The sequence below is a fragment of the Merops nubicus genome, unplaced genomic scaffold, assembly GCF_000691845.1.
Source record: "Merops nubicus isolate BGI_N331 unplaced genomic scaffold, ASM69184v1 scaffold12415, whole genome shotgun sequence".
NCBI lineage: Eukaryota > Metazoa > Chordata > Aves > Coraciiformes > Meropidae > Merops > Merops nubicus.
The window spans coordinates 15,410-38,508 of NW_008610363.1; the positions used below are offsets into that span (position 1 = coordinate 15,410).

Genomic DNA, 23,099 nt, shown 5'->3' on the forward strand with positions numbered 1-23,099 from the left:
AGCAGCATCTCACAGCAGCTGCATCACAAGGTAAAACACGGCTGCATTATTCAAATGGACAAAGTGAGGGTCTCAATACACAAACAGAAAGTGATAAAAGCATCTGTAAGCCAACAGGCCAGCTCCCAGATGAATGCACCACACAGCAGGCAATTAAGTAGTTTATCTGAGTGACAGAGATTATTTTTTGAAGAGAAAAGTAATGGGAGGAGGCTCTGGGTCCTCTGCTACACGGTGGTATGAACTCCCACACGGAAACTCATTAGGGAGGGTTTATTGAGAGCCTGTTAGTCCCACTAAAGACTCAATTAAATGTAGCACAGGAAACCTATTCAAACGAAGCACATAACAAAACAGGTCAAAACCTCACAATCCAGAGCAGATAAAAAGCTAAGAAAGAACCCAGTGCTATCAGCTGAGCTCTCTTCTCTGGTTCCCTCCCAGTGTGTGGCCAAAAAAAGGGGCAGGCTGTTCGAATGGCTAAAATACAAACTCCCAGCATCCTTATCTACAGGTTATTACTAAAATGAGGTGCTGGCCCCTAAAATCCCAGTCAGTCCTAAATGCACCCCTGTAAATGAGGGTCTGATACTTGCTGTCACTCCCTAGAAAAGTCCCAGTGACCACAAAATATTGTCTTCTTCCAGCATTGCCTACCCAAAGCATCAAAGACAAAGTTTAAGCAACATTTGAGGGAGGTGATTAATAGAGAGAGGTTGAATGGCTGACCTAAAACTGCTTAGGAAAAGCACAACATGCTAACCCTGCCCTTTGCTCGTAAGAGCATTGTTACCTCCTGTTAGCTTTTAAATTAGGTATAAAAGTGCTTTGCCTGGTCATGGCTTGATTCTGACCCCAGCCAGCTTGATTAAACAGCATACTGACCCCGAGGAAAGGCCAGCATGTTTTATTACATTGCAATGCTTAATTAGGAAGTCACGTAAATGCCTGATTAAACACCTAAATAATTAAATTTTATCTCAAGGCAGAATGTAGTTTGTGACACTTGGAGTCACTGCTCTGCTGTCAGCTGAGAGCAGTTGGAGAGGAAGGGCTGGCTCTCCCTCACAATGGAAGACCTGGAGAAGAGGTGTGGAAACTCTTGTTTCTGTTATACAGCGATGAGCACACGCATGGGGCTTCTCCTCTGAGAGCTCCCAACTGGCACGGCCAAAGCTCTCAACCACAGGGATGCCAGGATGTGGCTGCCCCAAAGGCAGAGTGATGCTCAGGACCCCTCTGTCCCTGAGCTCCTGGCAGGCGATGGGAAAACAGGACTCCCACCTTGGGCAGGGTTTTGGTGGTTTGGGGAGGATAACGTCGGGGGTTGAGCCCAGGAGCTGCCAGAGCTCCTGTCCCTCTCACCTGAGGCGAGTTTGATCTCCAGGGCAGTGCGGATCAAGGCCATCAGCGTGGAGGTGAAGTGGACAGTTAAATCCTCCGGCGAGATCGGCATGTTCATCCTCACCAGGCGCTGGGGAGAGACGTGGGGCTGTCAGTGTGGGCTGGGATTCCTCCCCCTCCCCTCCCTCCCCCTCTGCCAGCCCTTAGAAAACCAGGTTACCAACGTGCCTTCACCTTTTGTGCGCTGAGCTCAAATCCACCCTCGCCCTGTAGCCCCCTTCAGGAGCAGGGCTGAGCTGTGACGGTGGCGTCAGGGGTTAAGTGGTTGGTTTGCCAGCATTTGTACTGCAATCCTGCACAGAGTTCTTCCAAAAAAAGTTCAAATGATATCAGCCCATTTCAGAGCCTGGCCCCCAGCTTCTGACAGTCTCCAGCCTCCAGACCTGTGGCTGGTACCCATCAGCCCTGCCACAGCAGCATGCTCAGGAGATACAAGCCATGAAGCCACCTCCACCATCCTTTCCTACATCAGTTGCCTTCACCTGTATCCTGGTTCTACAACAGGAACAACAGCAACAGGCAGAATCTGGCACTGCTGAATGGAGTGAGGTGATGGAGGATTGGCATCCACCATCCACAGATGGGACTCCACCCAGAAAGTGATGCTGCATTGCTGCACACAGCCTGAAGCACACTAGAAAAGGAGGCTGGTGAGCCCTGTGGGGTGGCCCAGGTATGCTGGGGCAGTTTGGGACTGGCTGCTGATAGCTAAAGGTGAGTGACACCCTTCATTTTGGAAACACTTGGCTTCTGTCTCTTACCTCCCTTCCCTTTGGGCATCCCAGGAGCTCGGAAGGTCTTCTCTGTTCCTTCTAGGCAAGGAGCTACACAGCTCCATCTGGACCTTGCCCATAGGGGAAGAGGCTGGATTAACATGAACAGGACTATAATTCCTTCTCAGTTATGTTCTTTCAGCCCAAACATGCCATAGACCCTCAAGATCAGTATCTCCCAAGATCTTCAGACCTGGTGGTGACTCCTTCCCAATCACCAGTCAGGAACAACTCTGACATGGCAAATTCATCATTCTTGTAGGCAGTGAAGTGCCCGGGATTGCTCTGGAAAGCTGTGGTGCCCTTAACAGTGGAGCATGTAAATGGGGAGAAACACTCTCCCAGCCTTCCTGATAACCTTAGCAACAGATTTCTTCTCCTTCTGCAATCTAATGATTTCTCAGCTCCTTGCCTTTCGCAAGCTGTTCAGAAACTTCCTTGCCCAGAGCTGTATCAGACGAGTCCCTGTGTTCCCATTCTCCTCGTGTTACAGGCAACCCAAGGACACAACTGGGCACTCACTTCTGTAAGACCAAGTGTGAGCTTGGCCTGGGCCCCCATGCTTGGGAGGGAATTTCATCCACATCTGAGAGCTGCTTAGGCTGTTATTTTGATCCCTATCGCTGTACAGAAACCTCCTTTTTGTTTATCAACAGCCCAGGGTGCTGCTAAAGGATCTGAAGGGCTGGCAGCAGCGAGCTGCCCCAGCAGAGAGTGCTCAGACAAGCCCACATCTTTGGCTCTATATGCTCTAAATCGGGTGGTACTGAGGGTTGTGCCTGTCTCAGAGATGCAGCTCTGCTGCTGCAATCCTCCCTTCAGATGTGGGTCCTCAGGGCAGCCTTCTGTGACCTTGCTCACCGTCCTTGTTGGCCTGGGGAAGTTATGGGCAGGTCTTGCTGGTGAAGGAAGCATGGTGTAAGTCAAGAGCAGGGACCTGGCTGGAGTCTCAGGAGAGGTGAGGGGCAGAGTGGGGCAGAGGGGTCACTGTCAGCCCCAACTCCTGCTCCTACACTCCACCCTAAGCTAGTGAAGGAAGGCTTGGACCCCTTTCCATCACTGAGCCAGCCTCTCTGCTCAGAGAGATCTCCAACAGACAGTTGCCCAGAGGCATGAGCTGAGCTGCCTTAGGCATTTGGGTGCTCTGAGAGAGGACAGACTCCAGCCCCAGTACCTTCTACCAGCCAAAGAGAAAACCTTGGCACCGTGTGCCAGTGCTGACAGAGGGCACAGGGCACTGGTCCAGGGCAAAATGTCTGCTTCTGAAGTGAGCTGACATTCAGAGGAGCTGAAACCTCCTTCTTTATCTTATTACATGTCTTCAGATCTCGTTGCATGCTGCAGAGACAAGAGACTCGTGTAACAACCTACCCCCTCTCCTAAAGTCTGAGGCGAGCCATTGTAAGCTCAAAGAGCTTTATTAAAGCATGCCCAGAGGTTATCTGCCATGTCTGGCAAGCCTCAGGGATAGGGAAATCAAAGCCAAGACTTTCCTCCCTTTATAATTCAATGGCAGTATCAAATGCTGGCAAAGCCACAACAATTTTTTTCTCTTCACTTGTGTCAAATGAAACAGGATTTTAATTCAGCCTTCTGCCCCCAGCACACAAAAAGTTACAACCAAATTATTATAACCATGTGAGTCCACAGTGACCACTAAGAGTCCCCCTGAATCCCAGTTCAGTGGGAGAGGGCGTTAAGGGATGGAGAGAGAAAGAAGATGCATGGATGGGGAGAACAAGCAGATGAGGAATAATTCCTCCCAGGAGAGCTCTAGCCTCACAAAAAATAGCACCAAAAAACCTTTTGGGGGTGAGATGGCCCAGGCCCCCCCAGCTGACTTTCTAGAACAAATTCCTGAAGGGAATGGATGCAGAACACAAGCCACATCACAGCTATCCACAGTAATGCTGGATGAAGGTTATTCTTCCTAAATTTTAATTAAGGACAAAGGATTTAGAGGGAGATCTCCCAAGGGAATGCACACTTGTAATCATACACTTGCAGGAAGGTTGCCAGAACAAAACTCACATATAAGTGCTGAGTAGGAGTGCTGCAAAGAGCCACCTGGCAGAGACCCCCCCAAGACCACGTCCCATCCTGTCCCTTCCCTCTTCCCCAGGCTACCCTCAGCACTGCCTGCTCTACAGCATTTTATTTTTCCATCCCAATATGCAAGCTGGTCAAACAGGTCAACCTGGATACCTTTAGGTCATTGCAATGACCCATCTGACAAACCACCAGCCAGCAGAGAGCGTGGGGGCTGCACAGGTCCTCATGCACCTCACAGGCCCTGGCTGGAGACCTCTGGCTCCATCAGTCACATCAAGAGAGGTGAGGTTGGTCTGGCTGGGGTGGGATGTCTCCCTCTCTCCTCTCTATCAGGGTGGCAAGCTGGGGTGCATCACCTTGTCCTCCCCTGAGCCAGGTTGTTGACCATCAGTCGAGGAGCACTTGCTTTGCAAGGTGAGTTACAAGTTGTACCTACCAGGCCAGAGCAGCTGCCCATTTCTTAGCCAAAAAAAAAGCTATTAAATGGAACAGAAGTGCCTTATAATCTGCTGCAGCAAAGCCCAACGTGTTTCATCTACAAGCCACCCCAGATCCCTCAGGACACCAGTGAAAGCTGCTTTCATGGAAGCACAAATTGAGGAAACACGTTGCTCAAACGTATGCACTGTATTTCTGGGAGAGCTCCTGCTGAAAAAAAGTTGGGAGAAAGGAGCTGATTCATCTGTGATTCAAAATAGCTTTCCCACCAACACCATGTGGGAGGCAAGGGAGAAGGCAGCTTGGTGAGACATGCTCACACCATGTCCCCACACCACCACTGACACCCAGAGGAATCACAGGATGCTTTGAGTTGGAAGAGACCTTTAAATGTCACCTAGTTCCAACCCCCCTGCAGGGACAGGGACATCCCCAGCTAGAGCAGGGTGCTCAGAGCCCTGGCCAACCTCACCTGGGATGGTTCCAGGGATGGGGCAGTGACCACCTCTCTGGGCAGCCTGGGCCAGGGGCTCACCACCCTCAGAGTCAAACATTTCTTCCTTCTCTCTAGTCCAAATCTCCCTCTTTTAGTTTAAAACCATCATCCCTTGTCCTGTTGCAGCAGGCTGAGGAGCTCCCAGAGGGACTTTCAGCCCTGAACTTCCCTGCACATCATCTGGTGCATTTTCCTAGCACCAGAAATGCCTCTGAAAGGTTGAAACCAGAAGCAAAAGGAATCCTTCATTTTCCCTTTTAATATTATAAAACAGCATTAATATAAAATATTCCTTTCCAACCTGTGCAGAGTGAGAGATTTCAAAGCTTCCAAAGCTACTTTCTACTCATAGTTTTACCTATTTAATTTACATTTCTATAGGACCCTGTTCAAAGGAACTGAAATCCAGGAAAATTTCTCAAATTCAAATATTCTGATTGACCTAAAAATCGCTCTTTGAAAAATTAATGAGGAACTTTTGATTTTCATCCCTAATCAGCACAGATAATCTCCATGTTTTTCATACAGATTAGGCAACAACATGGTTAAAATAACCTGAACCAGCTCTTTAGCCTGTGGGGAGTTTAAAGGAAAACTAACATCTCCCCACACTTCTTCTGTTTCTTCTGGCTGAAGTTGTGCTTCGAGGCTACACTTAACCAGTTCCTCATGCTTTGGAATATGGTGTAAAAATATGATAAGAAAAAATAAACCTGATTTGGACATTTTTCCATTTTTCTAGACCCCAGAAGGAAAACATATGATCCCACTGATGTCGACAGCAGGGGAGCTGATGCTTCCTTGCTCTAGTGAAAAGCTTCCATCACTCTGGGGTGCCCTGGGAATTGTCAGCCACAAATGAGGGGTGTTCAGATGAGTTCATCACTGGGGAGTTGGGGGGGGGGGAAAGAAAAAAAGATAAAAATCACTCCCAGGTGCCCAGACCTGCCAGGAAAGGGCTTCCCCACTCCCAGTGCTGCTCCTCTTCCTCCCTTCACCTCCAGCTCTCCTCCAAGAGCCTCTGAGGAGAGGCAGTGGGCAGCAGATGGAGTCCCCACCCCTATTTCCCAGCTGCACTTGGGGAACCCTCCTCCAGCCCCTGATTTTAATTAAGTGGTTTTGGAGGCATCCCTTGAGCCAGGGAGGGCAAGGGGAGCTCGTTAATGCTCCTGCAGGAGAAGACCCCGGAGACAGGAGCTGCAATATTGTCTCTAGAGTCTCCTAATTAACTCCGTGCAGATAATGAGGTAGGAAATGATTACAGCCCGGGTTAGGGAGGCAAGGCTTTTTGCTCTGGTTACTGGTGTGGTCAGGAGGGGTGCAGACAGCACTCAGCTTCTGGTAGTGATTTAATTGCAAACAAACAAAGACATCGCTAACGAGAAACCAAACCTCTGTGCCAAGCACAAGGGGCAGGATTGATGCCCTTCCAGCGTTTGGTTTCTGCAGATCTTCTGCTTAGAAACTCCTTGGACAGTATCCAAAGAGGCAGGGAATGTGTTAGGGGAAACGAAGGAAAATTCATCCTGGTGTCAAAAGCCAGGATAAAAGGTCTCCTGCTGGCTCCCAGCCTGACCCAGAAAGCAAGCACTGAACAGAAATATCTGCCCTGGAAATTTGATTTGCTGCTACATTTGTCCAAACGTCAGGAGGAAAAGGAGCACACTGGGCTATGGATGCCAGGAAAACCAGCTGGCACCCCGATGGATTGGGATTATGAAGAGCAGCCCATCAGCAGCTCCTGTACAGCCTCTGGGACAAGAACTGCCCTGGGAATAATCCCCAAAGGTAAATAAACGTGGGGCAATGGAGTGCTGCTGGTGGGAAAGGAAGCTGAGTGGGGTGAATAAATTATTTCCTATGAATAATTCACCCCGACCTAGTTGTAACTATTCAACTCCCATTTAACTCTTTGGTTGGTTTCAGAGAGCCTGGCCATGGTCTTCCTCCCACCCAGGGCCAACAGAGGAACTAAATTTGGGCCCCTAAATGTGGGTTTGGTCTCTGGAACACAACTGGAGCAGCTGCATGGAGGGGTCAGCCTACCTTCAGCAGTGGCAGTCTTGCTCCTGGTCCAGCAGAAGCCATGCATGATGTGCAGAAGAGGTAGCAATGCTGGGCACATGGACCATCCAAACTCTTGTTCAACCTTCAGGGACTTAATCCTGATTTTAAAACCCAGGTGGTGGTGATGGGCAAGGTGAGGTGCAGCCCTGCTGGGCACGGGGAGCCAGCTCAGCTTCAAGATCACTTCCCATCACATATCCATGAGCCCTAGCCACAGCAGGAGGTGCTAAAGGGAGAGAGAGCCCTCCTAATCCCTGCAATAAATCACCTCTGAAAAAGAGTGTGCAAAGCTGTGCTTGACCAACAGAGCTACAAAATAAAGTCAAGAGCATCCTCCAACTGCCAGCATCACCCTGCAGACTCCACGCAGGGCTTCACCTGGAGCTAGACTCGGACTGGGTGAAGACATGCCCAAGGGTGATGCCAGCTTCTCCTTTCCCAGAGAGGGAGGCAGAAAGACAAATCTGAGGGCAGTGGGGAAAGCCTTGGGATATGACCTCCACTAGCACCACACCATTCCTAAGATTCACCCCCTCAGACTCCAAAAAAACCCTCCTCCAACCCCACTCTTGCAGATACCTGTAAGATACCTCTCCAGCACTGCAGTGCCAGTGAGATTCAGCAGCATCGTGGGCATTTCCTTCCCCCATTCCCTCTAAGGATGCACACAAAGTGCTGTGCTGTGGAGGACAGACTGACTCCAGGGGCCAGCAAAGCTGCTGCTCTACCCTTACTGCAGCTGCTGAATAGCACTGAAACCCCCAGGACACTTCACCACAGACAAGCTGAGTCTGAGAGGCCTCAAAGTCTCAAACCACGAGTGCAAACAGAGTGAAAAAACCACCACCCCCCTCCTCTGAAAATGGACCAGCCATCAAATCTCAAGACATTAGAGCAAAGTCAAAGTGCTTTCCTTCCCTCTCTTTGTCTGACTGAGTAGAAAAGGTTTTGAAATTCATTTTCTCCCCCCTTTTTCTCCCCCCCAGTGCAGGATAGAGCTCTCCTGGTGCCTGAGCAGTGGGGCTGGAGGACCCCCTGCATGCACCCCCGGGCAAGCAGCGAGCCATGCACATGGAACCACCGAGGCTGGTCCTGCCAACCGAGGAGAACAGTTGAGAAAAGGGAACCAGAAAACAGCAGAAAGGAAGGACAGCAGCTGAGGAGGCTGCAGAGAGGGTAAAATCCAAAGGAAACGACAGTGTGCACAGATACTGAGACGGTAACACAAAGGCAAGGGGGAAACCACACAAAACCTTGGCAGAGAGGGCTGGGAAAATAGATATGGAAAGAAAAAAGGGTGGACACGTGGGGCAAAAGAGCTTTTGCCAGACAAAACAGTGAGGTTTGCAAAACATCAGTTGGTTCAGGGGCAGGGAGCAGAAGTAGCCCAGAGACAAAGCCCTGGCTGCTGTCAGCACTGGCTGAGCTGTGGCTGCAGGACACAGGGTCCTTGTCCCTCCACACGCTGGCTCTGCCTGGAGAGGTGGGTGGCTGGGTGAGCTGCACCCAGGTCTCCCATCTGCTGTGGGAGGACAGCAAGAGTGGCACTGGTGGGGCAGCACCCAGCAGGGGTGGGGCAGGGGGATGCCATGACCCACACGTGGGGGGTGATGCTCAGCATCAATCTGTTCCCACAGACATGCTGTTCTGAGGAGGAGGAGGAGTGAGCACAAACTGGTACTGCCTCCCCATGAGGGTTGAGTTTTATCAGCAGCTATAGCTGGGAGTGAGGATCAGCCCAAGCTGCAGCCTGACACCATGGGACAAATTCAGATCTGGTCTTACATCTGTATGGCTGGGGGTGTTTGGTAACGTGCAAAATGAACCTGATCACCTCCAAGCTCAGAGAAATCTTGTGTTCAGCTGAGGTTTTAGCTGTTTGACTTGAAGTCATATCTACTCATGGTTCAGCCATACACAGACACCTTGTTTCTTAGTAGACAGGGAAAAATTAAAGATATCTGTTAAAAAAATAAACCAAGAGTCTGTGTTTTACAAAGAAACCATTCAGATATACTTAAATTCTGTGGATTTCTGTAAAGAGAGACAAATTAAACAAAATACCAGCTAACTGAGAGGGAAAAAACAGCCTTGGGAAGGTGCACGTGCAGTGGCTCTGCCTGGGGAGAGTCGGCTGCAGCAGCTGAGCACAGTCACACAGAGGCACAGAAATGCCACACGCTGAAAATCAGCCCAAAGTCTTCTTTAAAATGCCTATTTTAACACAGGATCTTTTTATCCTCTTTTATTTTCTTCCCTTTTTAACTGTAGAAGATCCGGTTAGGGAAAAAATAAAATAAAATATGGAGCTTTGTGCTTCTGGTCCACACGTGTGACCACAGAGCAGCTCTGGCTGCCCAGCTGCCAACACCTCCTGCTGGGCTGTCAGCAGCTTTGTTTGAAGTCAGTGGAAACTCAGAGATGCTCAAAGGAACCATCGATCACTTGAAAATCATTTGGTTTCTGTGTATCGTTGGTACCTTTATGCAGATGTTTTATCTGTCTGCTCTTCTGTCTGAAATAGCTGAGACCTGGGAGCTGGAGTTTTGATGCAGGTGGGTTTCTCAAGCTTAGTTATGGTATAGTGAATATGAGCTGCTCTTAATAGAGATGCTTTGTTAAAGCAGCTCCCAAAATGGCCAGAATAAAATCAGAGGGAATATAGAAAAGATATTTAACTGGTTATCTTTCAGGCTATGTTTAATTTTATTTTAAATCCTAACACACTGAGGAAGGACCTTGTAGGAAGCTGTATGTGAACCTCTTCTTGCTGCTAAGTGCCCAGGTTTGGGTTTAGCTCGAGTCTCTTTGCAAAATCTTGCTTTCCTAGGACCCCAATGAAAAAGAAAAGTGTTATTGGAGGGGCTGTTGTGAGCTGGATTCATTGCACCAAGCATGGGGAGGGTGCAGTAGTTAGGCTTGGTGGTGGCTGAAAAGACATCAACAGCAAAAACCCCCTGTTGAGTTTGGTGGGTGCTCGATGACACGAATGCTCAACGCTGATGACAAAGCTCTCCCTCCAAAACAGACAGGTTCAAAATGTTAACAGCTCCCAAGGAATTGCCCCTGCAAATGCAAACTCCCCAGCACCAGTTGAAGTGCTGGGAGAGCATCGTGGCTTTAGGCTCTGGGTCTGCTCCATGATTTCAGCTCTGGGCCCATCTGAGGTTCCACTGCACTCATCCAGGCAGCATTTGAAAGGCAGCAGGGAGCAGCCTTTTGGATCTAGTGCATTTCTGTGGTTTAGTTGAAAAGGTTGGGTTTTTTTTCAGAATAAACAGTAAGTTTGAGTGATTTCCTCATCTTACTGTCTTAAATGTTTTCTGTTAAAATAATTTCTTTCACGGGGGTATTTAAGGAGTCCTTCTGGTGTTGCCTCTGTTTAATAGCTTGCTAACTCCTACAGTACTGCCTACTCTAATTACTCCAATCTAATTAAAAGGGGGAAAAAAACAACATACTACTGAAGGGCTAGTGAGAGCAGAGAGTCTAAGAGCTGCAGGAAGATAAATGGGGATCATATTGGTGGGGTAATTTGCTCATTAGAACCCTCCCTCCCCAAATTAGCCTCAATGGAAGCAGAATGAGAAAGGAGAGAGAGAAACAATGATAGAGATAGCAGAGACGTACTTTGGAAAACAAACTGATGTGCCATAGTTTCAAAGACCAAAAAAAGGGAAAGAAAAAATAAAAAAAAAAAGCAGAAGATTCCAATTCCAGTCTGCTTGGAAAGCAGAGAAAGCACCAGAAAAGTCCAGGAGAACAACACTAATGCCACAGAAAACCAGCACCCGCTTCAGCCACGGCACAAAAAGCTGGTGGTTTGGCAAAGAGTTTCTCAGGGGGGTTGGTCTACCTTGTAGGCAACTCGAGCAGGGCATTTCTTTCCAAGGCCTAGAGGTGGGGACATGTGTCTCAGCATCTCATACATGTCTGTGTAACTGATGCGCCCGCTTGGAGGCCAAGGAGGGAGGCAAAAGCAGGAGGACGTGGGAATGAAACCAGAGCGGGTGGAGAGGGGAGGGGAAGAATAAGGAAGGGGATGGGGGAAAAAATAAGGAAGGGAATGGGGGAAAAAGGAATGGAATGGGGAAAAAAAATAAGGAAGGGAATGGGGAAAAAAATAAGGAAGGGAATGGGGAAAAAAATAAGGAAGGGAATGGGAAAAAATAAGGAAGGGAATGGGGGAAAAAGGAATGGAATGGGGAAAAAAAATAAGGAAGGGAATGGGGAAAAAAAAGAAGGAAGGGAATGGGGAAAAAATAAGGAAGGGAATGGGGGAAAAATAAGGAGGGGAATGGGAAAAAAAATAAGGAAGAGAATGGGGAAAAAGGCAACACAATGGAGCAAAGGAAAAGGAGAGAGAAGGGAGAGCAGACAAGAAAACAGAGATCCGGTTAATCAGATTTCTCAGGAAAACCAAACCAAACCAAACCAAACCAAGGGGGTGGGTAAAGAGGAAGGTTTCTCGGCTTCCGTTGCTGCGTTTCGGCTCCCAACGTCTCCTCGGGGCTGCGGGGGTCCCGTGGCCAGAGCTGGGCTGGGCCCAGGGAATGATTGATGCCTCTGCCCGGGTGCGGGGTGTGGGGAGGGCTCGGCTTTGGCTGGCTCTCGGCGGGGGGGCAGGGAGGCTGCCCCCTTCTCACCCCCCCCAGAGCAGTCAATCCAGAGCCTGTGTTCACCATGCCAGGGAGAGCTGGGAGGCAGAGTTATGGGACAGGCAGAGAGAAAAGACTCAGTTCTCCTTCCCTGAATAAAGGGGTTGGTTTGGGGGCTGGCCTGGGGGCTACGAGAGAAACAAGAAGCTGGTTCTGGGGTGTTTGCTCAGGGCACAGGCTGGAACTGCTCTGACTCCAAGCCAAGGGTGCACCTCTGCAAAGCCTCAGCCAGCCTGAATTTCTCCTCCAGCCACAATTTCTCCTCCAGTCTGAATTCAGGTTTGACTAAACCAGAACCCAGCACTCTGTCTGCAGAAAGGTGGTCACAAGGGGACCTGTTTCTCCCTTACTTTAGATGGGGCCCCTCTTTCATCAAGCCAACACCAGCTGGTTGTTTCCACCACCAAGGGCAGCTGGCTGTCCTGGGTGTTAGAGGCAACTGGGAATTGGAGAGGTTTGGGAGAAGGCTCTTGGAACAGCCTGTTGGAACCTACCTTTGGCACACTTCAGTGGTGAAATCCTGCCCTGAAAATCAGGGGATGCAGAAACACAGCAGAAGGTATTCTCCTCCTCTTTCTGACTACTGAAGCTGGGAGCATGACTACGACAACCTCATTTTGCTTTCCCAGTGAGCTGATTGCTTGTTACATCGTGCAAATCTGTGCTGCCTGTCATCTGAGGTGACCCAAGTATATTGCAGCATGTCTTTAATTAACGTTTAACCCCTGTACTGTACAGAACAGAACATCTCCACTCTGCTAGGAGGGAAACCAAAACCTTAGCAGCCATAAAAATCCCCTTTCTCAAGCAGGACGGGCTCAGAAGCAGGCACCAGCTCACTGCCCTGACATGGGTCTCAGTTCCTAGGGAAAGCATTGAAGCAGGAGGGGGTGGAAGAGAGAACTTACCAAGCCAAAACCATCTATTCCTGTCCTTGGTAACTGCTGCAGCTAAAATACCACCCAAGTTTTACAGCCCAGAGCTAATTTAAAGGCTGCTGAGAGACACCAATTTTAAACAGCCAATGGCTTGCCCCAGCTCCCTGGCTGGAGGTTGAGGGTCTCATGTCTTCCCTGCAATGCTTGTTAACTCTAAATCCCCAGTCAGGTGGGGAAAACACCTGGGCTGGACTGGGAGAGACAAGTGAGCTCCATGCTGCCTGCTTCCACTTCTCCCTCTCATGGAGAGTATCATCTGCTCTTCATGATCTGGCCACAAGAAAATTCCTGTCTGGGACTTGGACACCACTGATGCCCAGTGTCATCCTGTGCTAATTCCTTGGCAACATCTCTCCTCATCTCCTCACCACAGTACACGTGTCCTGTGCCATGAGACAGGAGGTGTCACTGATGCCCAGCACAGCTTAAAATCTCAGAGACATCATTTCTCTCCCAAGGCAATCTCTAGCTGTTCCACTGTGAAAAACCTCATCCCTCCATCTCTCCCTAGCCTTGGTAACTATCCCACTCTGCTCCCAAGCAATCAGTGCCCAAATTAAATATCTTTTCAGCTCAGGAAGGGGAAGGATTCAATCCCTGTTTGTTCAACTGCATTGACAATGCTATAAAGCCCAAAAAGAACGGGCTTGCTACTCCCTGGAAACCTTGGGATGACATTTCTCTCCTGTGTGTGTACGTAGAGAGAAAGTGCTCCGATGCTGTGCTGCTCTTCCCCAACACTTCCCACCTCGACCTGGCAGGATGGAAGCTTTGGGGTTTGCTGTCTCATAAAGCTGCCTGTCTCCAGCCAGCTGGGGAGTGGGAGTAGACAGGGAAGGGATGCATTGAGGGGAAGGGAGGCAGTCAGTCAATCATTCCTTTTGTCAGGCAAGGGGTTAGTTATGTCACCGTTTCTTTTCTTTGCTGTTTGCATTTGCACTTAGGGAAGGGGTTAAAAAGAAACAAAACCAGAACTGAAAATGCTGGAGGGAGTCTCTGAAGTTCCAAACCTTGTATGCCACCCTATGAGGGCACTTCTTTCCTAAGCCCAGGGGTGGAGCAATTACACGTAACAAATTGTACATATCCTTATAATGAATCCGGCAACTGGAAAGGAAACATCAGATGTTATGGCAGCAAAACCTGAGAGGGATCAGCCTTTCCCCAGGCAAACAGGAGAAGCTGGAAGGGCAAAACACACTGGAAAGCAAGGTTAGTCTGACAGCAAGTGGGCTTGCAATGGAGAAGGCACTTCAACAGAGAGAGAGAGAGAGAGAACTTCCAACTGCCCAGCAAAATCTCTATCCTTGGATTTTCTTCTGGGAAACCTCCAGTGCCATGGGCAAGGATTTCCAGCCTTCAAGGTGACCTTGAGCAAAAATGTTGTACTTCCCTGTGCCTGAGCATCTGCCCACAGATGGCCCCTGCCCACCACCCAGGTACTCCAGCAGCCCAACAAAACCAGAGCCTGCAGCACAGAAAGAGGCTGTTTAATGGGGTGTTACTGGGATTCAAACGAGCTGGTCCAACAGAGCTTGGGAACCCTTCCACTGTCACCACCCACGTAACCCCAGCAGGGCTGTACTCTGCTTCATGGGCTATAGGCAACCTGCTGGAAGTCCAGAAACTGCCCTCTCGAGAGCCACCTTGGCCACTGGCACTGAGAAAATCCACCCTTTGTTCCTCGTAGGTGAAATCAGATGACTCAAGGTAGCTTTATAGTCAGTCCATTAACTCCCAACGATATTTTCAGGTAATTTAACAGCAGGATTAGATTTTTTTAATCTTTTGTAAGTAACCAAATCATGTACAAAAAGAGCTGCACTGAACTTCAAGATGACCTCTCAAGAAAAAGAAGATGATTTGTCTCCACTATGCTTATTTTGGTGCGTTATATAAAGAAGGCTGGAATATTTTGGAATACCTCCTTCAATTTGACTGCTTTTTTGGATGTGAAGAATTAAGGTCTATTCAAACCCATTACAATCAGCTCAAAACTTAATTCAGAAACAGATCAAATAGAACTGGACAAGTCTTGGCTGCAGGCCTAACGATGGTTATAAATTGTCTCCATTATGCTTATTTTGGTATGTTGTATAAAGGAGGCTGGAATATCTCCTTCAATTTGACTGCTTTTTTGGATGTGAAGAATTAAGGTCTATTCAAACCCATTACAATCAGCTCAAAACTTAATTCAGAAACAGATCAAATAGAACTGGACAAGTCTTGGCTGCAGGCCTAACGATGGTTATAAAAAGTGTATTGGTTTAACTGAGTCAAGAAGTTTACTGAAATTTTAGAAGGGTTTTGTAAAATCAGAAAATATGTATGAGCAGTTCCCTGAGCTCTTTAAGAGCATGTGGAAGGCTTGAAAACTAACAGATGTATTACTTCAGAAGGTCATGGCAGGAAATTATAGTAAATTATGACAAGCAGGGATTCTTTCCCAAGTAGTTTACATCTATTTGAATTTTATTTATTTACATCAAAGAATCAGAGAATGGTTTGGGTTGGAAGAGACCTTAAAAATCATCTAGTCCAACACCCTGACATAGGCAGTGAGACCTTCCACTAGACCTGGCTGCTCAGAGCCCCATCCAACGTTCTTTTATCTCAGGGAGCTGATAAAAACCCTCCCTTGGAAGGACCTGAACCTCCTCCTGACCATTGAAGATGCTGCCAGTAGCCCTTGGGACCAACTAATAGGGATGAGACAGCAAGAGCAACATTTCCAGTATTTCTAAGGGACAGGCACTGGGAAGGAAGGTATAAGAGAAATAAAGTGCTCACTTTATAGATCTTGAACAAATAAAAGCTCATACAAATCCAATTTTCTTTTCTCTCTCAGCTCATCCATAAATTCAATGCTTTCACCCTTTTCCTGATGAACCCCCAGCCCTGGACCAAGCCATTGTGTGCCCCATTTCTCTCTCTCTCTCTTTTTCTGTGACCTCAAGGCTTCTGCCCCCCCCCAAATCCAACGATTTCCCCATACTTACCCCTTCTGACTGGGACACACACCCAGAACAACAGCTGCCAGCTGCTTTTTAAACTCCCTTTTATCTGTTTTTCCAGAGTGTTTACAGAAAGTTGCATTTTGTAACAAACCCAAAGATGATATTGGAAATGGGTAAATACACACACATCAAACCTGTGTTTAAAATACTATCTATATAACAAAAGTGTAACAACACTTGGATTTTTTGCCCATGCAGCATATTTCATTGAAGGTCTCAAGCTATGGAGAGTGGACAAACACTGTAATACCCATTTCCTTGGGACAATCAACCAAGATACCTTGAGAAAGCTGATTAGTTAGTGACAGATGGAAGCAGGAACCAGCTCACCTGCATCTAAGCATAAGATAACACTGCCTGGGAGTCTTCTTCCTTGCAAATTATGCTATAAGGATTATTTCTCAGTCCCCTACATGTCTGCACTGGGAGCTGAAATGCTAAAAGGAGGTTGATAGCTGACATGGAAAACAAAAACTGGATCAACTTTTTCAATCAATGAATTTGATTTTAAAATAAATAAAGTCCTCTAAAGTCCTATATCTTCAGGTCAAAATTGGGTGTGCTACTGGGAGCCATATCTTAAAAGCCAAGTTATTGAGCTCAGCCCATGGGTAGTGATTGTGGAATACCACGTGCAGAGCTTCACAGCCATTCAGCCCAAACGACCGAAATATCCATTCTGGCCTTAAACTGTGAATGGATTTCAGATTAATTTGCAGAAATGTTAGTCCTGCTTATGAAAACATAAGTGATTTCAGTGGAACTGTTAACACATGGAAAATCCAGAACATGCACACGTTTGAGGATCAAGCCTCGAGCATCACGTCTCGGCTGTGCTTTGATTCATCCTTCTGCCTCTGGTCCCTCTGCCAACACCAAGAGCTTCACACCAGTGTAAAATGGGGACAAGGTCAGAGGAAAAAAGAAGAATTAGGACCTTAATATATGACATGTTCTGTATTAACAGCTCTAGAAGGGAAAAGGTTTGGCCCCTGAGTGACTCACAAACCATAACCTCTGCGCTCAGTTAACAGAGTGAGCAAATCTTTCTGTGAACTTAATGCTTGTGCCTCTCATTGGTAGAAAATTCCTGAACACATAAACAGTAAAAAAGTACATTGATACTATATATTTTTCCCTTGCAGGTGTGTTACTCCTCCCATAACTTAATCAGAGCCAAGACTGTTTTTTAATGAGAGAACGGGTACTCCCAAGTTTTCAGTCTCATTGAGATTTTCTGGTGGTAAGAGATAAGACTGGAGTTGAAAAAGGGAAAAAGAAAGAAAAAAGAAAAAAAAAAGCAAAAAAAAAGCAATTTACTGCCTGCCAAATACCCACAAAGGACTTGTCTGTGTTACAGAGCACGTGGTCATGAAAATCTGCTTGGAGATTACAAGCTGCTAGTAGGTGTGCAGTATATATGCAGGCTCGTAGTATGGATGGCTTTGAGCTGGTTAAAATCACACAGGGCTCTGAGAAATGCAGTCATTGTGGAAGGGGTTCACATATAAAGTGAGCCTAAATCAATTTAACTGAGATTTTAAAGCAGCTTAATTGCATCCTAGCAGGGAGTATGAGATGCTGATTATACCAAACACTTTCTGCATCTGTCTCTACTGAAGGGAAATAAAAAAGAGTGGAAAGATTGGAGGAGCTGGAGGCACATTCGTTGTAAATACAGCAAAGAGTCATGGCAGAGTAACTCATGGAGAGAAAAATGGATGTAAATTTAGTAGGGCTTTAAATAAAGTGTCCCAACAGGCAAATTCCCAAGCTGAAGAACATCAGGAAGATGACTGTGACCACTATCTTAGAGCATCTCGAGATTAAAACGAGGCAGTCACCAGGACTGTTGTGCAGTAACTTTCTCTAGGCAGTGGAGAAAAGCAAAATATTAAAGTCAGTCTTGCTCTAGAAGTGATCACTGCTCAGAGCTGTTTCCTCCTTTTTTAAAAGTTGCTTAAAATGTTCCAGCAGTGGGGTCTGCCCAGCTCAGACTCCCCCACTGCCGTGGTACTTACACCCAGCTATGCAGCTCCCCTTGTAAGAGTCCTTGGATAAGAAAAACAAAGATATAAAATCATAAACCCAAAGATATTACCATCAGGCTGTGATGAGAAAAACATTTCTTCCTTTAGCAGCCTCATCTACCAGGAATTTTTATCAGGGGCTCACCGAGGACTGAAATGTTTCCAAAGTTAGGCTTATTTCATTGTCTTCTTATTATTTCACACATCTTATATTTCAGCTGCAAATCCAAAAGCTGAAGTATTATTTAGAAGAACAAAATTCCCTTCTACAATTCGATGTCATTAGGAGGCTTCCAAGATCAAAACATTGGATTTGATGAGAAATTTTGTTTAAAAATCACGTTTCCAGTAAACCTCCCTTAAGCTGAGAAACATCACATCACTCCCTGCTGCCTCACGGGTGGGGGAAAGCAAATCAGAGAATTGTTTGGGTTGGAAGAGACCTTCAAGATCATCAAATCCAACTGTACCCCCAGCACTGCCAGGTCCCCACTGCCCCATGTCCCTCACACCACATCTCCACAGCTTGGAAACTCCTCAAGGGACGAGAACTCCTCCACTGCCCTGGGCAGCCTGGGACAGGGCTTGACAACCCTTTTGAGGAAGAAATTTTTCCTCAGATCCAACCTAAACCTTCTCTGGTGCAACTCAAAGCCATTTCCTCTTGTCCTATCAATGATGAAGTTTGAGCCTGTAGCACCTGACTGATGCAAAGCAGTGGAGTTCATCATCTCCTTTTATGGGAGCAATAGCACCTTGAAAACCTGAATTTTGTGTGTGTGTGGCCTCAGGTCTCTGCAAAGCATCTGTGAAACCATCAAAGTAGTTCTCAACTGGGAGAGATATGTTGCATAAATGAGGCCCAGCCTCTCAGGTTACCTAAAGTGCTGCCAGTAGTGAGAGATTTAGCATTTTTATATCTCAAAAATGGGTTGTAGAAACCAAAGGCAAAGAAAGACCCTTTTGGAAATGCTTCATTTTTTCTCCTTGGCCATTCAGCCAGCATCATTTAGTCTTACCCTAGTAATTTTTAGCTCCTTGTGTGTGAGGAGGAAGGTGCATTGTGCTTCCTTCAATTGTTGGTTTATGTCTACCTGGTGTCTATTTGAAGGAAATGCCTTTGTAACGACATCACTCTTTTCATGCCAGTAGTTTGAGATTTAGCATTTTTATCTCTCCAAAATGGGTTGTAGAAGGCAAAGAAAGTCCCTTTTGGAAATGCTTCATTTTTTCTCCTTGGCCATTCAGCCAGCATCCTTTAGTCTTACCCTAGTAATTTTTAGCTCCTTGTGTGTGAGGAGGAAGGTGCATTGTGCTTCCTTCAATTGTTGGTTTATGTCTACCTGGTGTCTATTTGAAGGAAATGCCTTTGTAACGACATCACTCTTTTCATCTCCAGTGCAGAGGGGATTGAATTGGAACATTTACCAGCAGTGGTACTCAGGTTTGGGAGTCGTTTTCCCTCGGGAGTTGTACTCACAGGTACTTCTACCCAAGGTGCAGCCTTTCCTCCAGGTGTAAGTGCCTACGTACCAAGCAGCCGGGTCGTACTCAGCCCAGACACGAACAAACTCATCCAGGTGATGGGGCCCAAGGATGGAGGAGTCTCTTGTCAGGTATTCAAAGTTGTCCATAATCACAGCCACAAACAGGTTTAACATCTGCAGAGGGGAAGAAATAGTGCAGTTAGAGGGGAAAGGAACGGGGAAGGGAGGGGGAAAAGGAGGGGGAAAAGAAGAAAAAGCAACCAGAAGAAGAAAAAGAAGGGGGGAAAAAAGTAGAAGAAAAGAAGAAGCAGAGCAGGGAAAAAGAAAGCCAAGAAAGGGCAAGCTGAGAAAGGGAAAGAAGAAAAGAAAGGAGCAGGTCTGATCACCTTAGCAGGGTGTGTGATTTCTACAAGAAGCACCCACACCCCAGAGAATAAATCCCACAAATTTAGCCCCGGTCCATGGGCTGCAGCAGATGCTTCACCAACCAGATGATATGAAGTCTTCCAGCACTTTCATATCAAGGCACATCAGAACAAGAACAGTTCAGAGAAAAACCATTCTTCAGCCTGAATATCCTATTTTAGACTCAGAACAATTCAAACCTTTGAAGAGCCCCAGAAAGACGAGGAGCAGGACACACAATAAACTCCTGTTCCTAATGGTTTGACATAGAGCCTGGCAAATGCTTCTGGCATGTAAAGATTCTCCTCTTATTAAAACCAATGGAAGAGTCACGAGGGTTTCAATGGGAAAAGATCAAGCTACAGCCAGCAGAATGGAAGAGCAGGAGGGCAGGTGGGAACGGCTGCTCCTGGCTGGCACAAGGCTCCTTTCTACCTTCGTTGTGTCTTTTGTAGAGAGGCTGAGCTGCCACCACGAGTGCTGCTCCCCTGCACCACGCCGGGCCAGGAGGACCATGGCAAAGCAGCCTGTGAGCTCTCACATGGGACTGAGCAGAATTAAACTGGAGATGGACAGCCTCGGCTGGTCTGCTGGCTGTTAAAAGAACACCAGGCTGTAGGGTTGGGTGTATGTGCAGTTTTCTTGTCTGAGCTGGAGGCAGGAGGTGGTCTTGGGTCTTTTTTGGACACACAATCCACCAGTACAGAAAAGCAGAACCCATAACGTTTCACCATCTCACCACCAAATGCCAGTCAGGGACTTCCCAGACCTTTGATCCACCTATTTCTTAGAACCCACCCCAACCGAAAGCAGGGAGCAGAACCCAACCTCCAACAAATCCATGTCCTACATGAAGGCACTGGGTGGGTCTTACACCACCCAGGGGTATTCTTCAGGCCGGGATGCAGAGGGAGGGCAGAGCTGAGCAGATACCAGCCTTGCAAGTGCCTCAGCTGCCAACAAGGCTCCTGCCTGTACAGCAACATGCACAAGTTCACTCCTCAGGCTGAGCACTGGTTGCCCTGAGCACACCACTGCATAGAATCATGGAATGGTTTGGGTGGGAAGGGACCCTTCAAGGTCACCTAGTCCAACCCCCTTGCAGGGAGCAGGGACATCTGCAGTTAGTGCAGGTTGCTCAGAGCCCCGGCCAACCTCACCTGGAATGGTTCCAGGGATGGGGCAGGGTCTCACCACTCTCAGCTTAAAACATTCCTTCCTTATATCTAGTCTAAATCTCCCTCTTTGAGTTTAGAACCATCCCCTCCTTGTCCTTTTGCAACAGTCCCTGCTAAAAGAAGTCTGTCTCTATCTTTCCTGTAGCCCCTTGAAGTGTTGGAAGGCTGCCAGAAGGCCTCCCTGAAACCTTGTCTTCTCCAAGCTGAACAACCCCAACTTTCTCAGCCTGGCCTCCCAGCAGAGGGGTTCCAGCCTTGGGTCATGTTTGTGACCTCCTCTGGCCCTGGTCCAACAGGTCCCTGTCTGTCTTGTGTTGGGGACTCCAGAGCTGCCCCAGCACTGCAGGGGGGAGCCTCATGAGAGCAGAGCAGAGGGGCAGAATCACCTCCCTCCATCCCCAGCCCCTTTTCCATTGCTCCCAGCTCAGGGAAGCTTTCCCTTGCTCATGTACAGCTGTTTCTAAAGTTCCCATACATATTTTTAAACCTCAGTTTATATTTTTCAACAGTGTAAATTGCAGGAGGAACATGACATCAGGCTGGACATCCGCAGAGAGCCAGAACCAACATTTAAAAGCAAGCATGATATACAATCCCCCCTCACTCTGTGGTGTAACAGCCCCAAACAAACCATAGAAATATTCCCTCCTGGCCAGGCTGTGGCTCCATAATGCTTTAATCACTTGTGGGGAACCACAAGTTTCATGGCAATGAAGTGCTGAATGAGTTTGAGGCGCTGAGTTCCAGCCCTGTCCTGCAGCAGCCCAGCTGCTTGGCCTGTGTCTGGAGCCTGCCCTCCCTGCCAGGGCTCTCCTCCCTCTCCAGCATGCTCTGGGTGTGGTTTTCCTGAGGTTTTCCTCGGGGACAAAGCTCACCCAAAGCTGTGGTTTGCACAGATGTGCTCCAGCTCCCAGTTCTGCTACTGCATTTCAAGTGGGATGGCTGAACACCAGCAGGGAGAGTGAGTCTGGGGAGGCGGTGTTTGGGTTTATTTTAAAGAAAGAGCTTTAGGAACAATAATGCCCTTGAAAAGAACAATAAGAATATCTAATGTTGGCTTAGGGATTTGTATGAGGAAAAAATTTGGCTTTAAAAATAGAGTGCTAAAGGAATAAGTAAATGGAGCATTAACTTTGGATAAGCTTTTGGGGTTCCATGTGTTTTAATATATGCAGAAAAAATAATCCACAGGATATCAAAGGAACAACAGCAGTTGGACAAAGGATCTCAGTAGAGGCCACTGAAGTTGGTCTGTCTACATCCAGCATCAAACTGCCACATGCACCTCTTTTCCTGGTTAAAGGTTTCTGATGATAGCAGGGATTAGCTGCACAAAGCATCAAATCTAACATCCTAAAGCCAACCCATGGAACCGAATTTAAACTTGACACTTTGCTTTCTGGTACATTTCAGAGCTGTGACTTTCATCTCTCCCTGCTTGAAGTGTAATTGGGTCCCTGTCCCTGCTTTTCCATTCCTCAGTGTTGCAGGGAAGTGAACCGAGCCCCAAGAGCAGAGAGATTTTTATGCAGGCAAGTGATCAGAAAGACACTGGCACCTATTTAAGCTCAGAGCCAGCTCTGTGTGATGGCCACAGGCACAAATCAAGTACAGCAGCTCTCAATACTTTCATGTCTAAAGCTTTCCTGGCACCATCACAGAAGAAAATGATCATTGCATTTATCTGACAAACAAAACAAAACACAAGGCATCAAATACTTGTGATGCTCCCAGCTGCAAGACCCTTTGACCCAGCATTACTTTGGCCACTCTCACCCTGCCATCCCCAACCCCCTTCTTCAAAGAACCATGTTACAAATCAAGATAAAACAAATTAATGCTTAATTCCAAATATTAGACACCTCTGTGAGGAGAAAGATAATCCCCTTTCCTTTAAACTAATGATGAAATCATCTCTTTGGGGATTGAAGGGATTTTATCACCAGGATGATAAATGAGGTTAATGAAGCTGGCTTGTTATGTATAAATCTTAATTAGTGACAAGGAGGAAGCAAAAAGGTGGAGAGGGAAGGGTTTGGGTGGACAACCACATCAGCAACTCCACTTTGGGAGAGATTGAGGCTGACTTACCAGGAAGGAGCACAGGAAGATGAAGGACACGAAGTAGAAGTAGGCGAAGTCGCTGCCACACTCTT

General features: G+C 47.4%; 1 protein-coding gene across 1 annotated transcript in view; it reads right to left on the minus strand.

Moving 5' to 3' along the window:
* LOC103773526 (voltage-dependent N-type calcium channel subunit alpha-1B-like) overlaps positions 1 to 23,099 on the minus strand; it is a gene marked incomplete at its 3' end in the record, with an annotated part of 41,860 nt that overhangs the window by 15,401 nt on the left and 3,360 nt on the right. Inside the window, 4 exon segments of the mRNA XM_008940896.1 lie at positions 1,366 to 1,474; positions 11,087 to 11,183; positions 19,407 to 19,534; positions 23,035 to 23,099. The exon segment at positions 23,035 to 23,099 is cut by the window's right edge and continues 92 nt beyond it. Of these exon segments, the coding sequence (XP_008939144.1) occupies positions 1,366 to 1,474; positions 11,087 to 11,183; positions 19,407 to 19,534; positions 23,035 to 23,099 (399 nt within the window).